At 36.9% G+C, this 25,194-nt stretch overlaps 2 protein-coding genes across 3 annotated transcripts; both read left to right on the top strand.

Moving 5' to 3' along the window:
• Positions 1–7,962: 7,962 nt before the first annotated feature.
• Positions 7,963–10,248, top strand: LOC127087486 (uncharacterized). The gene is made up of 3 exons (XM_051028369.1): positions 7,963–8,657; positions 9,410–9,595; positions 9,733–10,248. The coding sequence occupies exons 1-3, from the start codon at positions 8,196–8,198 to the stop codon at positions 10,012–10,014; spliced, it is 930 nt and encodes a 309-aa protein (XP_050884326.1). The 5' UTR covers positions 7,963–8,195; the 3' UTR covers positions 10,015–10,248.
• Positions 10,249–20,745: 10,497 nt separating this feature from the next.
• LOC127087487 (protein disulfide isomerase-like 1-6) lies at positions 20,746–24,958 on the top strand. 2 transcript variants are annotated; one of them, XM_051028370.1, is made up of 11 exons: positions 20,746–21,402; positions 22,411–22,540; positions 22,673–22,838; positions 23,117–23,235; positions 23,319–23,399; positions 23,490–23,651; positions 23,736–23,804; positions 23,958–24,038; positions 24,265–24,399; positions 24,480–24,533; positions 24,629–24,958. In XM_051028370.1, exons 1-11 carry the CDS (start codon positions 20,930–20,932, stop codon positions 24,722–24,724), a joined length of 1,566 nt encoding a protein of 521 aa, XP_050884327.1. In that variant the 5' UTR covers positions 20,746–20,929; the 3' UTR covers positions 24,725–24,958. The 2 variants fall into 2 exon arrangements, with proteins under 2 accessions (XP_050884327.1, XP_050884328.1); XM_051028371.1 differs by lacking the exon at positions 20,746–21,402 and adding an exon at positions 21,430–21,588.
• The last annotated feature ends 236 nt before the right edge of the window (positions 24,959–25,194 follow it).

Consider the following 25,194-nt stretch of genomic DNA (forward strand, 5'->3'; position numbering starts at 1 on the left):
ACTCCAACTTGTCATCATTACTCTTGTCATCATACAAATTCTTGACTGTTGTAAACTTATTTCATATAAAAGGACTCTTCTCTTCCTTTATTTGTTTACCAAATCTACTAATATTTCCTTTAAGTGAAGCTGACAAATTTGTTTACTTCACCAATCACTCGCTTTCAAGCTCAGACCTCGGGTATTATTTATCTTTCCCTTCTCACTATTTTTTACTCTTTGTATGGCTTTAATACGCGATTGTGGCCTATCTGGAGAATCTCCGATTTCCCTTAATGCCAATGGGAGAAATTGAATTTGGAATGGATGCACGAGAGAAAGTGAGGGTCATTTGAGTCTAGCAAAATTTGACCAGATTATTAGAAAAGTTTATGGTGAGATCCCTCCACCTAGTAGTAACACTGACTTAGAGTCTTCATCATCAAGTTTCTTGGATACTCTAATGGAGACAACATGATCTTTGATTGAAAAAGAGGTTCTAAGCTACGACCACAGTGTCATCGAAGACAGCTATATCTCGAAGCTTCGTTTTAATAATCCAATTTCCTCCACAGGAAACGAGGAAGATGTTATATTAGAACCTTGTGTGGATGGTGAGAAAGTCTGTATTACTCGGCCAAAAGGATGTCTGATGAGTATTTCTATTTCTACTAAAAGGTAATCGAGGACTTTAAAGTGTGTATCCCCTTTATTGATTTTGAGTCTGGTCTCCTTAAAACCCTAAATATTTCCCTTCTTAGTTACGCCCAAATGGTTGGGGTTTTATCAAGGCTTTTGAACTTGTTTGCGATACAGTGGATATAAAACCCACCTTAGGTTTATTTTTCTCGTTCTTTGAGTTGAAGGGAGCAGAAAAAGGAGGTTGGGTCTCCCTCTGTAGGAATCTAGGGAAGAGTTTCCTTCAAGCTTACACTACCAATTATAAGGGTTTCAAGGACGAGTTCCTTCGAGTGAAGAGTGGGGAAAAGTGTCCCCAGGTTATGTATACGCTGGACGAGAACTACCATTTCCCGATTTACTGGTCAGATAATCCATTATGTGTTTCCAGTTTTGACTATGATAAGTTGAACGCTTTGGAAATCCGAGCCTTGGCCGTTTTGGATGCTTTCCGGGTAGTGAAACTTAAGGATTTTATACATATGGTTGATTACCCTAAACAAATTTCTAAATTTCTAGACAATGCTTAGATATGCTCTTTATTCTTTTTGCTAACCTTACTATTTTATAGTTCATGATCTTTACTTTAGTCTTTTTATTTCAGCTAACATGGAAAACCTTAAACTTCCGGAACAAAAGAAGTTGATGGTTGAAGCAAGAGCGAGGCGCGAAGAGTAGTCTACCTCTAAGAGAGATATGATGAGTATTCAACCCGAACTCTCAAAAGGAAAAAGTTAGACGATGTCAAAGCAACCCTCGTTGTATCATATCCCTAGCTTACATCCATTCCTTCTTCTAGGGAATCCAAGTCGGGCTCTCCAAAGAAGACGAAGATCCTTATGAGTGATGATGTCAGTTAGGCCGGCCTGACAATTACTACTTTGATGTAGGATTCGAGTAGTAGTCACCAATATAAACCATCCTATGAATTTAAGTTCTGGTCCAACAATTTTTGACGGTTTGGGATATCTTTATGAGCATCTGAACGCAACTAAGGATGTTGAGAAGGTGAAGTCCATAGGCGCTCAACAGTTGACCCAAAACCTCGGGGCCTACTTTATGAGATGTGCAATCATGACTCGGGTTTTTTTATGTAGGTGATGCTTATGAGAAAAATGAGATTCTTTTTACTAAAGACTTGACCTAGTTGAAGGATAACTTAAAAATCCAGACCGTCAAGGTAGAGGAGTTGAACAAGAAGCTATCAGAGATGAAGAAGTAGAAGGAGACCTCTGTGTCCCAGTTGTTGGAAATGAAGAAGTAAAAGGAAACCATTGAATCTAAGTGCTCGGAGCTGGAAGCAACCAATGCCAGTTTGGCTCAAGAAGCAGAACAAGCTCAGGCTCTTAATGAGACTTTGAAGAAGTCTTTGCAAGATTCCCAGGTAGATTTGCTCTCAGCTAGTGATAGAGCTTTTGAGAGAGCTGAAGCCCAATATTTATGCAGCATGTCTGGCCTAGACATGTCAAAGATGGACTTTTTAAGACTGTGGTAGATGGACAACTTGTGGGCATGGAGGAAGCTTCTTCTGAAACGGGTGTTTTGAAGGATCAGGAAGAGGATCATCATGAAGTTTAAGTTTATTTATGTTTGTTATTGGGCATCAATGTTGATGTGCATTTTGTAAATTTTGAAAAATGTTTTTTTCTTTATGACAGATGTTTAAGCCCTTCAAGGGGTCCTTTTTGAGCATGTTATCATTATTATGTTGTTCCTTGTCTTATGCTTTCCATTGGTATGTGTTAGATGTTGGTTTTTAATGCCTACCAGTTTACTTAATTTTATTGTTTGTCTTTAATAATTTATACTTTGTGATAAAATGATTTAATCAATCTAGCCGCTCATTAAAGACTCCTCGAACATTTGATTTGATCCTTATGTTTGATAACCCGACAGGGGGATTTTATGATCATTTTTTCTAATCCAAACGATTGATTTCCATAACCCGACCATAAATCTTTATTTATTTGGACGATTAGTTAGGTCATAACCTGACTAAAGGTTTTACGACCTGGCCAGAGGTTTATCATTTCCTTGGCCAGTTTCATAGGTTAGATGTGTTGTTAACCCAACCCGGCCATATGTTTTTCATTTACTTAGCCGATTTTATTAAGGTCGGAGATTTTATTAACTTAACACGGCCAGAGGTTTCTCATTTACTTAGCCGATTTTATTAAGGTCATAGGTTTTATTAACTAACCCGGCCAAAAGTTTCTCATTTACTTAGCCGATTTTATTAAGGTCAAAGGTTTTATTAACTTAACCCGACTAGAGGTTTCTCATTTAGTTAGACAATTTTATTAAGGTTAGAGGTTTTATTAACTTAACCTAGTCAGAGGTTTCTCATTTAATTAGCCTATTTTATTAAGGTCATATGTTTCATTAACTTAACTCGGCCAGAGGTTTCTAATTTACTTGGTCGATTACTTTAAGGTCATCAAAGATGCTTGCGATATTCACTGCTAGCGGGACGAGCTTAGGTTTTATGTAAAAGTGACACACAATCATATGAATTGAGGATGCCTCATTAAAAACCTTTGCCCTTGCAAGGGAAAAGAGTGTTACCCATAATTTGTATTCAAATAATATCATTACATAAATTTCAACGGTAATAAAACCTGAGGTTGGAAACATTCCAAGCCCTTGGCATTTCTAATACTTCTAAGTTCTCGAGCTTGTAAGCTCCATTGTTCAATTTATGTTAGATCCGGTAAGGTCCCTCCCAATTTTGGGAGAGCTTTCCCTTCTTCTGCGTGTTTGTGATCCTTTTCAGAACTAAGTCTCCCTCTTGGAAACTCCTTGGTCGAACTCTGGTGTTGAATCTTCTAGCCATCCTCTACTTTGCTGTGCATTCTCTCATGTGAGACATCCTTCTAATTTCTTCTACGCAATCAGCCAATTTGTTCACCCTTCCCTATTAAGATTCTCACCAAAGTTTAATCATCTCTAGGTTGGATAATTAACCTCTACAGATATCATTGGATCGACCCCATAAACCATTCGAAAAGGTGTCTCCTTAGTAGTTAAATGAGGAGTAATATGATATGACCATAGGATTTCATGCAAGTACTCGGCCCAAAGCCCCTTGGGTTCATATAACTTCTTATTCATTCTTGATAGGATGGTCCTATTTGCTGCTTATGTTTGGCCATTAGCCTAGGGATGCTCGACCGACACAAACATATTATGAATGCCAAAGTGCCTGCAAAATTCTATAATTGTCGACCTCACAAACTGCGTTCCATTATCGGATACAATGATTACCGGTAAGCCAAAACGACATATGATATTTCTCCAGTAAAAATGTATTACCCTTTCTGCTGTGATTCTGGCTATGGCCTCGACTTCCACCCATTTGGTTAAATAGTCGACTGCCACTATGAGAAACTTTAACCACCCGACAACTAAAGGAAAGGGACCGAGGATGTTTTCCTCCTTATTGATAGAAATGCCAGGGGGGTATTACTGAATGTAACAACTCCATTAGAGAATGTATGAAGGGACCGTAAATCTGACATTTCTCAAATGATTTATAAACCGTGCATAATCTTGTAGCATACTCGGCCAATAGTACCCGACCCTGAGTATTTTTTCAAATAAGGCTCTTCCTCCAATATGGATTTTGCATAATACTTCATGTACTTCTTTCATTGTGAGTCCTACTTCTTCTTCGATGATACATCTAAGAATCGGGGAAGATCTACCCATCTTGTATAATTGATCAACTACCATGAGGTATCGGGAAGATATCCTCTTAATCCATCGCGACTCAGTTTTTTCATCTAGTAATTTATCTTGTGTTAAAGGGTGGATAATGCTGCTTCCAAAGCATTGAAAGTCAGTCTCCCAATGATGATGTTGTAGGGTGATGATGTATTCATAGTCAGATATCTCACCCTGATTCATTTCGCGTTGCTTCCACTTCCAAAGATGGTCATGATGGGTAATTGTCCCAATACCTGAACTTGTTCCCAAGAGAAACCGAATAGGGTTCCCTTGAAAGGTAACAACCCGGATGTATCTATGTTCATACCTTTGAAAGCATCCCAGTATAATATTTCATCTGAACTAACTGGATTGATCAGTACCCTCTTGACACTCCAATAATGAATTTGTACCTTTATCACCATCAAGTCATTTTCGTGTGCCAGCACCCTTTCTGAGTCTTTTCTCGAAAAAACAATGACATCAAGCTTTCCTTTCCTTTTAGGCAGTGGGTTTTATGACACGTGCATTACTGATTGGGTATATCTTTTTCTGGTCGAGCTTGTTTCTCCTCCACCAGTAAAATCTTCTGAGATGGTGTTGAGTGTGTGTCGAGCCATCTGAGTTTCACGTACTTTCTCTTTGTTATTCCCCCTTTTTGGTAGAAGTATTTTCTAAGTCTGGCTCTCTCCTGGATGGTCTTCTCTTTCCTGCTGATCCTTCTGTCTCCTTCACATATGATAGTAGTCGGTCTCTTTGAATGAGAGTCTCGATTTTTTTTAGGTGATGACAATACTCGGTATGATGGCCTCTCATATGATGGTAGGCACACGATGCTCTTCCATATTTCCCTAGCACAACATTGACCATTTTGGGACAACTAAGTTTGGGTATCAAATTGAGAATATACATTTCCCTTAAAATATCAACACGCTTTGCATTGAGGGGGTGAAATTCTCGGAGGAGTTGTCATAGGGCCTCCGGGAAGGTTTTATCGTCAATATTTCCCTCGTCCATTTCTTGTGGTGATCTCTCCTGAGCCCGGATCCTTCATGTATGGATTATGTTTTTTCTTTAGCATCCTAGGATCTTTTCTCTATGTTAATCTCCTCCCATTTGACATAACATTCCGCTCTACTCATGACCTTTTCCATGCTAGTGGCCGACTTCTGCGCTAGTGACTCATTAAAATGATCGACCTTCAGACCATTTTGAAAAGCTCCTACAAACATCTCCTGATTTGGATGAGAGAATTTATGGTTTCTTCATTGAATCGCACCATGTATTCTCGAAGGGACTCGGAGGCCCCCTGGTGGATATTGAACAAACTGGTGGTAGTCACCTTTCTGTGCTTGCTGGTGGAAAAATGTTATACCATTTTCTTAGTCAAGTCTTAGTAGCTGATAACTAATAGTCTAGGCGGACTCATGTACCAACGCAACATTACATCTTTGAACGTTCCCACAATGAATTTTCATTTCAAGGAGTCAGAAGCCCCGACTATTGACATTTGATTGTTGATTGATATTATGTGCTCTTGAGTATCACTTTTGCCATCAAAGGATGACAAAAGTGGTGGTTTGAAATTCTCTGGGACTTGGTCACCTCAAATTGCTTATGACAAAGGTTGAGGATCAATGAGTTCTTCCTCATTCTCCCATTCCTTAGTATTGTGTGACTGTTGCAATGTATTGACACTTTCTTGTAGAGACTTATTCTGCTAGCGCATGTTCTCTACAATTGCTAAGAGTTGTGCCATGTCTGGAGGAGTATGAGATTCATTCCTGCTAGAAGATGATCCAGACATTGCTTTGTTTTGGTAAAATGCATGGTTTTTGTGAGGCCTAAGAAAGCTTTACCGAGGCCCTACGGTGGGCGCCAAATGTTTTTGCTAAACACTATTTGGAGAAACTTCTCTGAAGCTAGCCAGGTGAAGTCACAATCGTCCTATTTAGTTATGAGGTATTAGTTGTCCTTTTTCCTCATGGGAGAAGTCTCATTTTATACTCCATCATCCATCACTGGCCTTTAAATGGGTGTTTCTTCATATCCCTCATTAAGGTGACTCTTGATAACGTTTGGCGTCCTCTATAATTACCACATAACATATTTTCCCTCAGCTTATTTAACTCTCGTGCAATCATGGAGATGTTTTGTAACCGTCCATTGTGACTGTTCATATGGCTTCCTAGTACCGTTCATGAGGTCGGGTCCGACTTATTCTTCTGTTAGAGTTATTACAAGACCGGTTCTAACATGGTTACTTTGTAGTTATGTGAATCCTGACCAGGTTCCGACTTGTGCAAGGTGATGATTATCCGACCTACTTGTTTCTTTGTACTCGGTTTACAAAAGCTCGACCTTTCGGAATTCCAGGATGTACAACTATATACAAAATAAACGAGGGCCAGGTGATAAAATATGAAAACAACCATACATACTATGAATAAAAACAAACAAGTTTTAAGTTTGAAGAACCCAGATTCATTCAACAAACACACATGTTATCGTAAAAATGGCCAAATCTTATTTAAACCCTAGTTCATTCAACAAGTTTTGTTATACCTCAACCATCTAATTCAAAGATTCTAGAATGTTAAAAAAAGAAGAATTGACCATTTGAGTTTTGTGAGTTTGAAATGGATAACATAAAAATGGAAGTTTTGAGTTGTCTATGTGAGAGAGAAGGAGAAACAAAAAAGAGAGCAAGAATGAGAGAACAAAACTTACACGATCAATGGTGACGCGGTTGTTCATGTTAGCAGGAGCTTAATGATAAAGAGACGATGAAGAGAAAACTAATGTATTCTGCTGATTTGATATGAAAATAAAAGAGAACTGAAAGAATGAAAACCCTAAAAAGACAAGTGTATGCATTTATATTTTGGACCAAGGCAAATGACTTAGTCTAGACCACTATAAACTAGTAACTCAAATTAAATAAGTAATTGGGCCGATTAGTTTTGATCCAGCCATCCGAAACCGATCATCTGAATCCTTGTCAACCCAATAATAACCAATCTGCTAACCCGAAAACCCGCCCGACCCGACACGTACCTACACGAGCCTCGTGGATCGGCCGGTTAAAAGAACTCTGTCCAGCCCTAGTGTCCATGTCATCACTTGATGATCAATAAAACACGGTACTCATCTAATCTTCCATGAGTTCTATTATCATACTTTTGATTATATTATTATATCTTATTTTATCACGGTATCAAAATATCTCTAACAGTGCATAAAATTGTCGGTTAGACAAAACTAACAATCATTATACACTATTTCTCTATAAGCCATTAATAATTAAATCAAATCCACAAGTCAATTTTTCCACAATTAAATCTCTTGTTCTTTAACTACTTATTATTTGGTTGTTCATTCATTATCACTATACTTTAATCCAACACAACCATACATCACAAATAAATCATAAAACCTACCTAAAAAATACACACACTGCAATTTGCATGACAAGACAAAAAAACAATAAGACCTGGAATCTAATTAGGTAATTTTACCAACTCCTATAATTGAAGCACCCAGAAGTGCTAGTGTCCCACATTATTAAAAAGGACAACATCATAAATTTCTTTTCACTTTCTTTTTTGAAAAAATAAAATACAATAAAAACAATCTGCCGACACTTTCATCTGCCAGTGATGTTTGGTTCCAAGTTCCAACCCTTTTAAACCATAAGCACTTATTCATTATTCTCTTTCATTATATCATTTGTTTCCATTTCTAAGTTTTTCTGATATATTATATATACACGCATGCATGCATAAACTTCTTAGTGTGTCACAGTGTGTACATTATAATTTACATCAGTAACTATGCAATCTGCAAAATCAGAATCTGATATAACTAGTTTAGCTCCTTCATCTCCATCAAGATCTCCGAAGAGACCTGTATACTATGTACAAAGTCCTTCAAGAGATTCACATGATGGAGATAAGTCATCTGTCATGCATGCTACTCCAATATCAAATAGTCCTATGGAGTCGCCTTCGCATCCTTCGTTCGGGCGCCACTCGAGGAACTCGTCTGGTAGTAGGTTTTCGGGGATTTTCAGGTCGTCTTCGAGTAGGAAAGTTGGTAGGAAGAGGAATGATAAAGGTTGGCCGGAGTGTGGTGTGATTCTTGAAGAAGGGTCTTATCGCGAATTCGAGGATAAGGCTTTCGCTAGGCGCTTTCAAGCTTTGATTGCTGTTTTTACTTTTGTTGTTGTTTTTACTGTGTTTTGTTTGATCATTTGGGGTGCTAGCAGACCTTACAAAGCAGAAGTTACTGTCAAGGTAAGCAATTTTGTTAGTCTTAAAGCCAAATTGAGATTGAATTATTTGAGTTTATCTGCTAACTGCTTGGAAGAACTTATGAATTATTTTCAACTTATTTCTATAAGTTCTTCATAATGATTCATAACTTATATGAAAACAGTTTTACTTTATTTTATATATGTTGTTATAGAAACAGTCTATATATAAGCACTTATATAATAAGTGCTTATATTATAAGCACTTATTTAAGCTGTTTATCTAAAGAGAGTTCACTCAACTCTTCTCTACTTTCTCATTTAAACTTGAACCACATAAGTAGATGTGACTTTCCTTTGGGGACCAATTTTCTGAGGAAGCCACCAAGAGAAAATAAATGCTAATTCAGAATCTGTTTAGTGACTTTTCTTACACAATAGTACTATTGTGTATCTGTATTCAACACACATAATATACTTCTACTAATTTAATTTCTAAATTTTGCTTGGATAAATCACTTTTCAACCTGAAATTAGTATCCGGGCCGTCTTTGACCGCGTGTAAGACGGAATACCGCATAGGACCGTCTCTGAGAGCGTGTAAGACTGACTATTTGACTACTGTAGTGGTCCCAAAATTTGTCACGATTAAATAATGCCTAAATAGAATCTCTTAAATATTATCACAGTTAAATCGTGGCTAAATAAAACCTTTATTTGCTATGATTAGTATTGTAGTATATATTTGTTACTCGTAATCTTTTTTGACATTGTGATTATGAATTAATCATGCAGAGTTTGACAGTACATAATCTTTATGTTTGGGAGGGTACAGACTTCACTGGTGTGCCAACAAAAATTCTGACACTTAATAGCACTATGCACATGAACATTTATAACCCTGCTACATTTTTTGGCATCCATGTCCACTCTTCACCCATCAATCTTGTTTACTCAGAAATCAGTATCGCAACCGGCGAGGTAAGATCGATCATTCTTAACAATAAATTTAATATTGACATTGAAAATGCATCATGTAACGTGTAACATCTGCATTGATTAATTCAAGAAATGTTTGCCTTGGGTTGCAAGTAACATGTTTCTGTCGACTTTTGCAGTTGAAGAAACACTATCAGCCGAGGAAGAGTCACCGGGTTGTATCAGTGAACTTGGAAGGTAACAAGATTCCACTTTACGGAGCTGGATCGAGCATGACAGTTTCGCAAACGGGTGGCGTTGAAGTAGCACTTGTGTTGAAGTTTGAAATCAGTTCGCGCGGAGATGTGGTTGGGAAACTGGTAAGGACGACGCGTCATAAGGAAATCGCGTGTCCTTTGGTTATTAATTCTTCTGGAACAAAACCTATTAAGTTCAAGAAGGATTCATGCACATATGAGTGATTTGGTTTGTTCATTTTGTAAGAGTTCATGTATGATGAGATTGTAAATTAGAGTTTGTGAGTGTTTTTGAGCTTGAGGAACTCCATTTGCAAGAGGGGCTTCTGAATCAATCTGTATTTTACTTCTGTGAGTTTTGTGCAAATAAATGCATGTACAATTTTATGTGTATACTCCCTCTTTCACTCAATCAATTTGTATATGAAATTTAATAAAACTAAAATTATCTTTCTTTTATTTATTATTTATTATATTTTTTTAATATAGGAGAAGATATTAAGAATAACTCGAGATTAACAATTTAGATAGAAACAATGTCCTCGATAGAATATTATCACGAGAGTTGATCCATGTAATAAATCTCATTTATTAGGTTAAAGAATTTCATTTTCTTAACAAAACCGATGTTTGTCCATCCCACTTGAGGAATTTTATTTAATTTAGAGATACATTTTATTCATATTGATATAATGGATGGAACTGTTTGTCCATCCTAAGCCATTAGTCGAAAGGATCAACTATTTCTTAAATCGATGAAATTTGAAAGTAATGGTATAATGGGAATTTCGTTAGCTAAGTGAATGGGCATTTTGGATTTTTTGGACCTTGACAAGGCTTGTATATAAATGTTTTTTTGGAGGGGGTTTCATAATTTTCATTCTCCTCTTTATTGTGGGTTGAGAAACATGTGAAAGATAGGGGAGAAGAGAGAAGAAGAAAAAATACTCATGGTTGAACCAAGGCAAGTATTCTTCCTATTTTATCTTCTCCATTTTCTATCTTGATATCTCCTTAATCTTCATTTTCTCTTGATGCAAGTGCAAGGTTTATCAATTAATGAGGAATCTTACCTTGAACTTATTTCATTGGAGAAGGTTTAGATCATGATGAATAAAGATCACGTGAAGACGTGATTTTGGGCTTGTATGTGGCTAGAAGAGGAAGTAGGTCCATCATCATCTTCAATTTTGAGAAAGGCGGGTTTTCCTCCCTTTAAGTCATAATCTTCAAATTGTATGAACCCTGATTTGAGATATGATGAATGTGTGATATATTTCCTAGGTTTTGATTATTTATATTATGTGCATATTACTAATGGTTGTGGTAATGAAGTTAAGAGTTTCTCTAGGATGTTAGATGGTGGATAGAATGGTGAGAAAGAGGTTGAGAGTTGGAATTATGGTGTTGGATTGAAGAAAACATGAAGGGTTGTTGCGTCTATAATGATTATAGTGTTGTTCATTTGATTGATTGCTTTAGGTAAAAATAGCATGGTCAACACAAGATGTAAAATATGAAGAGGCATCATCTAGGACAAGATGTTGCATTATTAGTGCATCATCTGGCCTCAGTCTGTAAGTCAGGTTACATGACTAAATTTGTGTGTGTGTGTTTAATTGGTTCCAAGGAGATTTGTCATTTATGAGTTGTATATTTTAGGAATATGTTTTTTAAGGAAGATTGACTAAAAAGATTGTCCAATACCAGATCAAATTATATGAGATCAAATCTCTTGGTGGACATTAATGTATAGCAAATCAAATTTGCATCAAAATAAAAACTGCATCAAAATCAAACTTGTTTGGTTTCAATTCAGATGCCCAGGCTCAGCAGAACTGCACATGAAGCCATATTCAAAGTTCGTATGTTACGATTGCAGCTCCTCACAACCAAATTTGAGAATCTAAGAATGGAGGAAGATGAATCTATCTCACACTTCAACATTCTAATTCATGACATAGCCAACACTTCTTTTGCCTTAGAAGAGAAGATGTCTGAAGAAAAGCTAGTCAGAAAAATCCTTATATCACTACCTAAGAAGTTTGATATAAAGGTTACAACTATTGAAGAAGCCCAAGACTTAAGCAGCATCAAAGTTGATGAACTCATTGGTTCTCTACAAACCTTTGAGATGGCTATAAATGATAGGTATGAAAACAAGAACATGAGTATAAAACTTATATCCAACACTGAAGAAAATGAAGATCAATGTGAGAAGGATACTGAAAAAAGTCTCTCAGATGTTATAGCTCTCCTTGATAGAAAGTTTAACAAAGCCTTGAAGAAATTGCGCAGAAGATCGAGGACAAATGTCAATGATAAAGGGTCAGACAACTTCAAGAACATTGGTTTCCAGCGCAAGATCAAAGATGAATATAAACCAAACAAAGACAAAGGAATACAATGTCATGAATATGAAGGTTTTGTCACATTAAAGCTAAGTGTTCCATGTTTTTAAAGAAACGGAAAAGGGGAATGTTTTCTACTTGGTCTAATGAAGATTCTAAACATGAGAGTGAAGAAGAAACAATTAATAATGTGATGGCATTCACTGGAAAATGTGAATCTGATAATGAGTCTAATGATGAAGACATATCTAATGAAGATTTAGCTAAAACATACAAACTTTTATACATCAAAACAAGAATCAACCCCAACATTATTGATATTCAAGATAGATGAGACCAAGATATGGCACCAAAAACTTGGCCATCTCAACCTCAGGAACATGAAGAAGATCATATTTGAAGAAGCTATCAAGGGATTACCAAAACTCAAGATGGAAGAAGGTAAAATATGTGGAGATTGCCAAATAGGTAAGCAAACCAATATGTCTCACAAGAAGCTGCAACATCTTACCAGCTATAAAGTTCTAGAGTTGCTTCATATGGACCTTATGGGGTCTATGTAAGTGAAAAGTTTAGGTGGAAAAAAATATTTTTTTGTGTGTGGGGGTGATTTTTCAAGATACACTTGGATTAATTTGATTAAAGAAAAATCTGACACTTTTGATGTGTTCAAAGATATATGTTAACATCTCCAAAGAGAAAAAGGAAGTGAGATAGTAAAAATAAGGAATGACCATGAAAAAGAAATTGAGAACTCCGAGTTCTCTGACTTTTGTTCCTCTGAAGAGATTGGTCATGAATTTTCAGAACCTATCACCCCTCAGCGGAATGGAGTGGTTGAGCGTAAAAATAGAACCGTGCATGAGTTGGCTAGAGTCATGTTGCATGCCAAGAATCTACCTTACTATTTTTGGGCTGAAGCCATAAACACATCTTGTCGTATTCACAATCGTGTGACCATAAGATATGGAACCAAAGCAACTCAGTATGAGCTTTGGAAAGGGAGAAAACTCAATGTCAAATACTTTCATGTCTTTGTTATATCTTGGAAGATCATGAGCAAAGAAGAAATATGGATCCCAAGAGTGATGAAGGAATATTCCTAGGATACTCCATCAATAGAAGAGCCTACATTTTCAGTAGCGGTTTACTTGTATTGCAAGCGAGTGCCTTGTAACACAACATAACGTCACAAATGAAAGTTTATGCAATTAAGTAATTAGTTAGTTTTCTAACTACAAATATACTTGTCAATCTTACAATTCAGCCAAGTCTAGTTACTTGAAATCTCTTTATTCTCAAATTTCACATTGCATCTCTCTAGTTTGATCACTCTTTCTTTATGATAATTACTTTAAGAACCAAGTAATCCCAAAAAATGGTAGTTCTTTCTGTGAAGTATACTCATATCGCTCTAATTTTTTAAATGGTTTATGTTCTGGGACGACCATAACGGCCATCGTTCGACGATCTGAAGGGAGCATTGACTCACTAAAAATGCTCATAACCCAGGGAAACTACCCTACAGAGGAATGTAGGAGATCCAAAATAAGGATACATCCAACAGCTCCCTATACCACACGCCTAGGGAATAACATGTTGTTATAACTGCTCCATTAAATAAATATTATTCGCAGAGAACCTTAGGTACACTATTTCAAATTCAATTTTCATTCACTTTTCTCCTTCACACACTGACTTATGTGTTTGGAATGCTAACCTTATAAGTCATCCTCTCCTTCTCCTTCGCATCTAAGGCTTAGGTCCACCATTGTCCATTGCAACCACCGATTCCCCGTTCAATTTTGCTTCCATAATAGAACTATGGCATCTTCTATGGGAATAAACTTAAGATTCCTCCATTTTCCATAATTACACATTCTATCTTTGATTCATTGATTCAATGCCTCTTAAATTTATCAGATCCATTATTCTCAATCTATTTGAGTAACAGATGAACTTTAATTTTCAGGTTTTCCAGATTCCTGACCTCTATACCCTCAAACATTGGTTGGATCTAAAGCTACTTGTTTCGCTGCCTTACGCAAAACAACCACTTAAGCCATAAGAATGTAACCGCCTCCTCCTCCTCCTAAAGGTATTATAGATTAAATTATGGTAGACACTCTGTTGCATTTGGACCTACTCTAGCCTCCTGAAAATGCAGGATCTACTTTAATACCTCCATTCAGACCTCCATTGCAACCACTGGCCTCACGGACTAAAACGTTGAAGAAAGATAACTTCACCTTAAAGAAAGCCTACACAATGCCCCTCTTGGTGGAAACACCACACAAGAAGCCCTTTCAAAGAGAAGTCAAGCTACCATTTCTGAGTTGATCGTGTTGCAGGGAGACGAAGCTCCGAAATTGCAAAATTACTACACAAGTAAGAAGCTTCAAACTCTTCCTCAGAGCCCTAGGGGAGACCAAGGTAGCCATGTTCCTCCGCAGGATCAGGTAGATAAACCACCAGCAGAAAATTCGAAGAAACATCCTCTATACACCCACGTATTGGACAATATGATACCAAAGTCCTTAGAGAAGCCTCCTTAGGAGAACGAGTACAATGCGAAAAGATATCCCGACGATCACGTGTAGCCCGTCGATGAGCGTTTGAACTATTTCCATGCTGACAAAGCTTCCATGTGCAAACTATTTGTAGTAACTTCAATGGAATTTACGAGGTAGTGTTTCAAAGCTATGTTAGACGGGAGCATCAAGTCATAGACTAACCAATGTGAGTGATTCATACCTCACTTCACGACCTAGAAAAGGGGGCCAATGACTGTAGTTGCATTTATAAGGATAACCCGGGGAAGGAATGAGAGTTTATAGTCTTACATCGACTATTTCATACAAGTAGTCGTGGAAGTTAAAGGGGTCAAAGAAGGTCTCAAATGTTGGATATTTGAGAATGGCCTATTACGGGATAACTCCTTCAGGCAGAAGTTGGGGCGAAGAGAGGCTTGTACCATGAAAGAACTGTTGAGTAGGGCTCAATCTTTCATCAACCTAGAGGATAAGCTTAACACTCGGTTCTACAACCTGGGCACAACTGAAATAAAATTTGGCCGCTCAACCAAGAAAGACTCTCATTGGCAGAAAGATGAATTCGATCGCAGGACCTATGGTCGATACGATAAGTACACTCCTTTGAATGCATCATGGAAGAATATTTACCAAGAGTGCGCCAATATAGAGTTTCAAAAGGGAGGAGTCTGAAACCCATACCTATAAGAGTTGTCCATATTGGATAAGAGAACATATCATCGCTTTTACAAGGGTCACAATCACAACATCGATGACTGCATCTAGATGAAGGATGTCATTGAGGGGTTGATAAAGGGAGACTCTCTATCTAAGTATGTCAAGTGAGGTAAGAGATAGGGAGAGAGAGAGAGAGAGAGAGAGAGAGAGAGAGAGAGAGAGAGAGAGCTTCCAAGAGGATGATGAAGGGAAATATTGTTAAAATGATGGTCGTCCATAAGAAGGTTGGAGGCATGTCGAGCAAGACCCCTAACAGGCCAATGCTCAGGTTCTGGGACTACAAGAGATTTGGGGGAAACCCAAATGAAATCTTCCCTTTATCCATAAGTGCTATGGTTGGGCATTTTAACGTCTCCAGAATCAAGATCGATAATAGAAGCTCATGCAATATAATGTGTTGTTCCTTTGGTTGGATAAATTTGGTAAAATAACATGGGTTATGCAAGATGTATTTTTGGTGAATATGCAACATGTGAGACAAGATATTTCAACATGTGTGCATCATCTGTCCTCAGTCTGGAAGACAAATTTAGTGAGTTTTTTTTAACGAAATCTTGTTGGGTTCCTGAAGATCTGGTGTTTATGATTTGTAGCTTTTATCAATATATTATTTAGTGAGATATACTAAAAGATTTATTAAGACCAAATCAACTTAAATGAAGATTTAATATTGAATGAAGGTCAAGTCAAATCAAATACTTTGTGGATACTTTTTAAAACAAATAAAATATGGTTATTCTAAAATCTAATGCCCATTGGAAAAAGCCCAGAAAATCGATTTCTATTTAAAGAAACTCATTCATACCTTTGAAGACATGGGGAACACATTGAAGATCTAGTGTGCTAAGGTTTTTGTTCCTTAAGTCTTTATATTGTTGTTTGTTGTAAACCTATAAAGAAACCTAATTTGAATATTCAAGACATATAGGTAGATTGTTAGTTGAGTTGTAATTCAATATTTATAATATTTTGAAAGCATTGATCACTAGGGTAGTGATTGAGAGAAAGTCAGAGGTGTTCTCATATTTAGGGGGAGTCCTAATTAGAAAGACACACGTAGTATTAGAAAGTAGGCATTGAACAAGGGTTGTCAATCTAAGACTAATTGTACTAATACTATTGAGAGTAGATTTCCTTTCTTAGCTTGGAATCCCCCCAGATGTAGGTGTTGTTGCACTAAACTGGGTTAACAATTCTCTTCTGTTCTTTATTACTTCCTATTTTAATTCCTTAGTCTCTGTGATAATTTGTCAATCTATTTGACGTGTGTTACATGTTGTCCCAAACATTGTGTCAAACATTTGTCCCTTGAGAACATAGTTACATAATGTACTCAAAGCTTTTTGAGAAGATGGGCCTAAATAGGGGAAATCTATGGTCGCACGAGGGATCTGACTTACATGCATTTAACGAAACGACAACCCGCTCGTGGGGGTATGCCAAATTGTTGATGTCTATAGGAAAGGAAATGGATGTCTGAACCATGAGCTCCCAATTCCTTGTGGTCCCTTGCAAAAGTGTTTACAATTGCATTCTTGGTAAACCTTTTGTAGCTGCTCTGGATGTTGTGGCCTTACTGGACCACCTAAAGCTCAAATTTCACAACCTTCATGGTGAACCGGTCACAGTCAATGCTGATGTTGAAGGAGGCAAAAGGATATATCAATAATTCCAACAGGACCAAAGAGAGAGAGAAATGCCATGGAAATCAATGTAGGATACCTAATCGACCATCTTAGGAGCATGGACACCGACCTCCTAGAAGTGGATAATCCAAAGAGATGGAGAACAAGGAGAATAAACGCCAACTAGTCCACATGCTTATGTTACCAAATTTGCATTTTGATGTTATTTTTCGTATAATCAATTTTTTCACAAGCGTACGATGAACTCCCAATTGTTAATGAAGAAATTGCAAGTTCTTAAGTATCTATTATCTTTATGACTTTGTAAGGTAACGACGAGTCTGGGGCACGACCAAAGGGGTCGAAGCCCCATCACAAAGACTTAGGGGTGTTGTCATAAATGCTAAGAGTGTGCGTCCATAATAATCAAAACCCCACAACACGAAGCACACATACAAAGAAAGTGGAAAAACTACTAAAACAACAATAATGGTCCACCCATCTGGTATCTAGCCACTTCAAAGGCCATATTGGGTTGGCTACACATAAACTTTGTACCAGTTTTTCACCTAAGGGGAATGGGTATCAACCCTTGGCTTGGCATAACCCCAAAGACGTCCAATAAACTTCGAGGGAAGACCTCGTAAGTTCACACGGAGCTTGAAGCAACATACTCAAGACTAAATACATATTCCTTAAATAGATAAAAACAAAAATATCACATTTATTTCATTTCACTCATGCGTTACAGTACACACAAAAAAAGGTTGATAATCCCTAAGGGAGGCGATATTCTCATCTTTGAGCATTTGGCCTGATTGAATTCGCTCCCTTGTAATACACAGAGGAGGGGATAATTTTCTACCAGCTACAAGGCATTCTCAAAGGACTCCAAAACAATTGTGATACTAGTAATGGATGATTCACTTAAATTTAAATCCAAGGAGGAATTCTGAAGGCGTGGTGTTTCTAGGCCTCCCTAAACCGCATAGAGAGAGAGATGCATGAGTAGACGATAAAGTAGCCCGAGTAGAGGCTAGAGGTTTATCCTTTCTCGCAACACCCCTCACCAATAGAGTTACCTTGTTAATTAGCGAACAGGAGGTTGAGGGAACTTAAAGCATACCCCCGTTTGAGAAGGAGAAACATTATGTATTTCTTGCAGGTATGTATCCCGTTGGAGTGTCATGTTATAAATACTTTCATCTTGTTGTTACTTTTCATTGCATTTCTCGTTAAATAGGAAAGCATCCCAATAGTCAAGCCACCTAACCAATGGCCAGAATAGTAGAAGCATGTCGAGTATAATACGCCAAATTCGATAGTTCCTCCTCAAGAGCCTCCCCAACCAGGTTGCCTAGATAAATCCTCTTTCGAGGTAGGAAATCGATGTTCTTTCGGAGATGAGTGCCTGCCTCGACAATTGAGTAGAAGCTAGAGGACTTACCACGCGCGACGACCAATGATAATCATTTAAAGCACCTCTGGTGGGCCCTGGAGAGGAAAGAGCATTAATCGATTGCGAAGTGTTTGAAGGACCCGTTGTGGCTTGAGTTGGATGCATTATCAAAGTAAGCATATTGTAAGTAATTGAGTTAATGATAGGGAGCTAAAGTACATATAAAAACTTACCAAAGGTGGCTTTCCTCTCCTTCTTATTGTAAGCATCTATCAATAAGCGGGTTTTGATAAATTGTTTCAAACACTTTTGTAAAGCTTTATCCCGACGAGTAACCCCCCTCCCCCTGAGATAACCTAACTCTTTGATGAGCCCAACCAGCCACCTCTTCAAATGAAGATCCTCGTGGGGCAGGTTATCCTCCTTATAGACGTACAATTCATTCCTCATAAGGAAATGGCTATTGTTCTAGTACTTGGAAAACAAGTCAATACACTTATCCCCCATTCCAGTCCCTAAGGTGCACATAGTCGCATGAGCTTTTTTGCAGAGAAGTACAACCAAGAAGAATTAATTTTCAAAATGCTTCAAGCTCTCCCAAAACATTATGTTTAACCAAACCATGGTCCCGCATCTAGGATGAAGGACTACATTGTACTCTGAAGATGTGGAATAAAAGGGACAAGGATGGTTTTCCCTTTTGATATTTGCATAAGTACTAGAAAACTTTAATATGTTGTCAGCTTGCAGGATGCAACTACGAGGGGGAAACCATCAAGTGATTCATAATTTATATTTTAAAGTTGTTAAAAGGCAACCAAACACCCAAAATTAAAAAGGTACATTCATAGAAAGGGATGACACATCCACCATACTCGCTACGAATTCTTTCATTTTCACTAGAAGTTAAGACCCCTTAATCTGAAGATGGACCAACGTTCAAAAAGGATTTGTCAAGACCACCCTCTCAAATGATGACAAAAACAGTTGATGAAGAGATAAGATTAAGCCAGGAGGCATAGGCATCTTATTTTGGTTTTCAAATCATGATGGGCACTACCTTCATCAAACACAGAAAATAGAAAGTGTTGTAGAAATGTAAGTAACAATGAATCGGTAAGAACGTCTCAAAGAAATGAGAAATTGACTCTTCGAGAATCGTATGATGACTTACTAAAAGAGAATAAACCCTATCAGCGCTCTAGATTACCTCGGCGACACATTGAAGTGTTTTAGTTCCTGAAGGTCATTATGAGGGAACCTACAAAAGGACATTTGAAGAATGAGGCTTATTAATGGCGTGAATTACCAAAAACAGTAATGTCTTCTCTTAGTTTTTCATTTATGTTAAAAGAGTGATCGACGAACGAGACAAATACGACAAACTCTTGCACTGTCATACAGAGACAAAGGCTTATGGGCAACTGTTTCGAGCCAACTAGAATGACTATTGGCTGACGATATGAAGGGAGCAATGACTTTCTAAAAAATGCCCATAACCCAGGGAAACTACCCTACAAAAGAGTGTAGGAGATCCAAAGCCATGATACATTCAAGAGCTTCCTGCACCACACGTCTAGGGAATAACATATTATTATAACTACTTTTTTATATAAAGGATACATGCGAAGAACCCCAAGTACACAATTTCAAATTCAACTTTCATTCGCTTTTATTCTTCACACATTGAATTGAGCGTTGAAGTGCTAACCTTATTGGTAAGCCCATCCTCCTCCGCATTTAAAGCTCATGTCCACCATTGTCCATCGCAACCATCATTCTTCAATTCTGATTCTATAACAGAACAATTTAATTTCAATTGAAGTATACTCTTCTTCCAGTAGAGTATGAATGTTCTTTTCAACTATGATTATCATTGATGACAACGTAAAATTCTTGGAGTAATTTACCTTGAAATGAAGTATATTCATCGTGATAGAGTATGATAATTCTTTTGAACTATGATTATTAGTAAAAAATAATGTTAAAATTTTTAGAGTAATATAACTTTAAAGTAACTTTTTTTTAGTAAAGATAATGTGAAATCTTTTAAAGTGATGTGTGTAAGATAATAAAAGAATAAAATACCTAAAAGGTTAGCGACGATATTTTCACAATAAATCTTTAAAATGGAAATTAGCAATTTTTTAACTTCTTAATGTGATGGTCATAAATTCACTATTAAAATATGAATAGGAAAAATGTGGTGAATTTGAACAATTTAACATTTATTAGAATGTTTATTTATTTAGTTGAAATAAAAATGAAGTTTTTGTTTTCCCAACAAAAACATAGTATTAGTCAACAAATAGAGCACACAATCACTTCCCTCAAATCTTGTTAACATGGGACCCGAAAATTTAGGCGTGTTCATAGTTTGTCTATTTTACTTTTCTCCTCAATTCACACTCACTCATATATATTCACCACTTCTCTTGTTAAATCTTCGCCAAAGTTCTAACCTTTTTCCAAACCCCATCAGATCTTGATCTCACCATGCCAAAATCCCTCATCTATTTCTCTCTCACCCTTCTCCTATTACTCACTTTCAATCTTGTTACACAATGTTCCGAAGTGGATGACGAGTTTGACGAACTCTTAGCATTAGACGATGCATTAGAGCGTGAAACGGAAGCTAATGGTGTGAAATCATCTGAAGCAGAGGTTTTAACCAAAGCTCAAAGGATCGTTCATGAGCTTAACAATGATAACACGGAGAGAATTGTTAATGGGTATGACTTTGTTCTTGTTTTGGGTTATGCACCTTGGTGTTCAAGAAGTGCTGAACTTATGCCCCATTTTGCTGAGGCTGCTAATTCTTTGAAGGAGTTTGGAAGTTCTCTTGTTTTGGCTAAGGTGGATGCTGATAGGTATCCTAAATCAGCTTCTTTTCTTGGGATCAAAGGGTTCCCTACTTTGCTTCTCTTTGTTAATGGCACCTCTCAACCTTACTCTGGCGGTTTCACAGCGTAATTTTTCTTTCCCTAAACTTTATTTATCTTGTTGGTTCTGTATATGATCATTGCTTTCAATTCTACCCCAAGAATTGGCCAGTTGGTGAAGGTTTGGGATCTGGGAGTCTGCAAACCATCCTTGTGTTGGACTAATCCATACAGAGATTTGCTTTGGCTTTAAATGGGTCCCGCTAGTGGACGGTGAGATTAGTCTCCTTGGATTAGTCGGTAAAAAAAATTACCATGGTTTATACTTTATGCTTCTAGATTGTGCTTTGTGTTGGTTTTTTTATTTGTTTATATTAGAGTTTGTTGGTTTGTTTATTGTACATTGATTTGTTTTCATGATGCCATTGTTGTTAGAAAATTTATTTGTTGTTATTGTGACGCGATTCTTGATATTGTGGAGAACTGCTGTCGAAATGTGGCTGATTCATCCTTAACTGATGTTGTGATGCGGGTGCAGAGACGTCAAAAACCTTGATCCCCCGTCTTGAATTGTGGTTGCGGACCTTGTTTTAAAACCCTACATGTTATCTGAAAGGATGACTATAAGGCACCAATCAATGTTGAACAATTTATTTGATAAATTGCTTGAATCTCTTGAAATGTTTATATGTTGAGATGTTTTTGTGATGCACCTTGGTGTCCGAGGAGTAGTTTCAATTTTACATTTTTATTACCATTTTTCTGCTAGTAGTATGTACGGTGCTAGTAGTACATTGATTTGTTTTTCAGGATGCCCTTGTTATCGAAGTTTTAGATTGAGGTCACCTAGCGATCTTTGATACTAGGGAGATTTATATGCAGCTGATGCAACCTTAATCCTTGTCTCGGTGTGGTTACAGAGACGTCAAAAACCTAGATGTCTCCCCCTGAATTGTGGTTGCGAATATTGTCTTAAAACTTGTTATCTGAAAAACAAGACCTCAATGCACCGATAAATGTTGAACTATTTATAAAATAAATTGCTTGAATCACTTGAAATGTTTATATGCTGAGGTGTTTCTATGATACTTTCAGTGATGATATAGTCATATGGGCAAGAAAAAGGACCGGTACGCCTGTTATTCGGATAGGTACGGAGAAAGAAGCCGAGGAATTTCTAAAAAACTATCACACTTTTCTCATTGGCCGGTTTGATAAATTTGAGGTAAGTGATATTATCTCTTAATGATTCTAGATCTGTCAAACTTGATCTGCCAGATTGACAGGAGGTTCAAAATTACATTATTTCTGTATTTGGTACTTTGTATTATAGCATATCTCGTATTTAAACATTCAGGGCCCTGAATACGACGAATTTGTGAGTGCTGCAAAGTCCGATAATGAAACTCAATTTGTTGAAGTGAGTAAGGTGGAGCTTGCCCGAGTTCTTTATCCGGATATAAGGCCTACTGATAACTTTCTTGGGATTGTTAAGAGCGAACCTGAAAGATACACCGCATATGGTGAGTCTTTCTTTGCTACTTTCTCTAACTCAAATTTGTTCTAGTGTTTTTACGTTAAAAGATAAAAGAAAAACCGATACTAAATTGCCTTATCGATTCCATTTTAGTTGAAATTTTGCCGAATAAACAGCCAATCGTAAAACTTAGTCGAATCTCTGTGACATGGATCAAAGATATAAAAATATGCTTGTTTATGCACGCCATGAAAAAACTACATCGAAACCAAATAGTCAGGACTTACTAAGGCAATTGGCAAAACTTTATTGGTTATGTTGCAGATGGAGCTTTCACGTCGGATAAAATAATCGAGTTTTTAGGCTACAACAAATTTCCATTAGTTACAAAAATGACGGAAATGAATTCTGTCAGAGTCTACTCCAGCCCAATCAAGCACCAGGTTGATAATTTAAACTTATTTGATCATTTATGTTTATGTTCAAGCTTAATAATAGCCAAAGTTAATTATTTGTTATTCTCTAGGTTTTTGTCTTTGCAAATAACGACGACTTCAAGAATCTTCTTGATCCACTTCAAGAAGTAGCAAGAACTTTCAAGTCGAAGGTAGTTAGTTAGTTACTTGACCTGCATTTGGATTCGGAGCCTCGAAACCTTCATGCGTTTTTCTGGTCTAAACCTTTCGTTCAAATGCAGATAATGTTTATATATGTTGATATTAAGAACGAGGACCTTGCAAAGCCCTTCTTGACGATGTTTGGACTTGAAGATTCAACAAATACTGTGGTAGCTGCATTTGATAAAGGAATGACCTCAAAGTTTTTGTTGGAGTCGAAACCAACACGAAGCAATATTGAAGTATTATCTTCTTTTCATATAAATTTCCCGTTGAATGATCGCTTATTGAATGAAACTAATTCATGTTAACATGGACTTATGCAGGAGTTCTGCAATAATCTTGTGCAAGGTTCTTTGACAACTTACTTCAAGTCGCAGCCGATACCAGATAATGTGAGGACCATTTGACATTTTTCCGCATAGTTTTCCTTTGCACATTGTATGCGGTTCTTTATTAGCCTTTCAATTTAAGCGAATAAATCGATTTATATGTAAACTATTTCTGATTCGTTCGTTTGTATATGGTAATGGTATTTCAACTTGCAGACTGAAGCTAGTGTCCAAGTTGTTGTCGGGAAAACATTTGACGACGAAATTTTGAACAGCGAGAAGGATGTGATTTTAGAGGTTTGTGAAGTTTTATTCTCTTCTATATCTCTTCCGATGAATTAAATGATGCACTTGACAGAAACAATAACACGCGTCTCCATATTCTGTCATATATCACTTTGCAGACATCACTATTTCACAGAATTCAATAAGAGCATTTTAGTATGCGATCGAAAGCCTGTCATATTTCTTATTTGCTTATGCATCGGTTGAATTTAACTCGCGAGTCGTTACTGTAAAACAGGTATTCACACCTTGGTGTTTCAACTGTGAGGACACGAGCAAGCAAGTAGAGAAGTTGGCAAAGCACTACAAAGGATCGAGTAATCTAATATTTTCGAGGATAGATGCTTCAGCAAATGAACATCCAAAACTGCAAGTAAGTGTCATTAAAACTTTTGTTGTCTTCGTATCTGAAAGCACATAGATTCATAAGTTAATTTTTTTTTAATATTTCAGGTGAATGACTTTCCGACACTTTTACTTTACAAAGCAAATGATAAGGCGAATCCGGTAATTACCTATTGGCACCCTGATTTTGAAGATAGGATTTTAACGAATATGATTTCCTCGATTCTATAACGAAACATTTGTTTTTTTTTACGCAGATCAAGCTTCCTACAAAAGCTAGTTTGAAAGAATTGGCCGCGTCGATCAACAAACACATAAAAGTCAAGAATGAAGTAGCCAAAGATGAGCTATAGATTAAATGAAAATATTTTGGGAGAAAAGTAGTTAACTTCTAGAAAAGAAACATTGTGGAAAATATATAAATTAGGATAATTTACTTGAGCATTTTCAAACTTTGTTCAGTTTCCCCTTCTTTTTTGGGTGATCCACCAGATGTAAGTTAGATTGTTATCAGAGTTAGTTCACTGCAAAATGGCAAATCTTATAGAAAACATCCCCTATAAAATACATTCATACTTGATTATCTATGTTGTTTTCTTCACATCTCATTACTTGTTTGTTTTACTAACACTTATAAGAGTGAAATTTCTTTAACATGAGTGTAAATGTTTTGTAAAAAGAATAATACTCTTGTAAATGTGAGACATGCAAATAAATGGTATTCTTGTGAGACATGCAAATATATGTCAAATTTGCAACCAAAATGTAAGTAGATGTCTCTGTCAAAAAATAAAACAAACAACTAGATTTGATGACAAACTCC

The sequence above is a fragment of the Lathyrus oleraceus genome, chromosome 5 (assembly GCF_024323335.1).
Source record: "Lathyrus oleraceus cultivar Zhongwan6 chromosome 5, CAAS_Psat_ZW6_1.0, whole genome shotgun sequence".
NCBI lineage: Eukaryota > Viridiplantae > Streptophyta > Magnoliopsida > Fabales > Fabaceae > Lathyrus > Lathyrus oleraceus.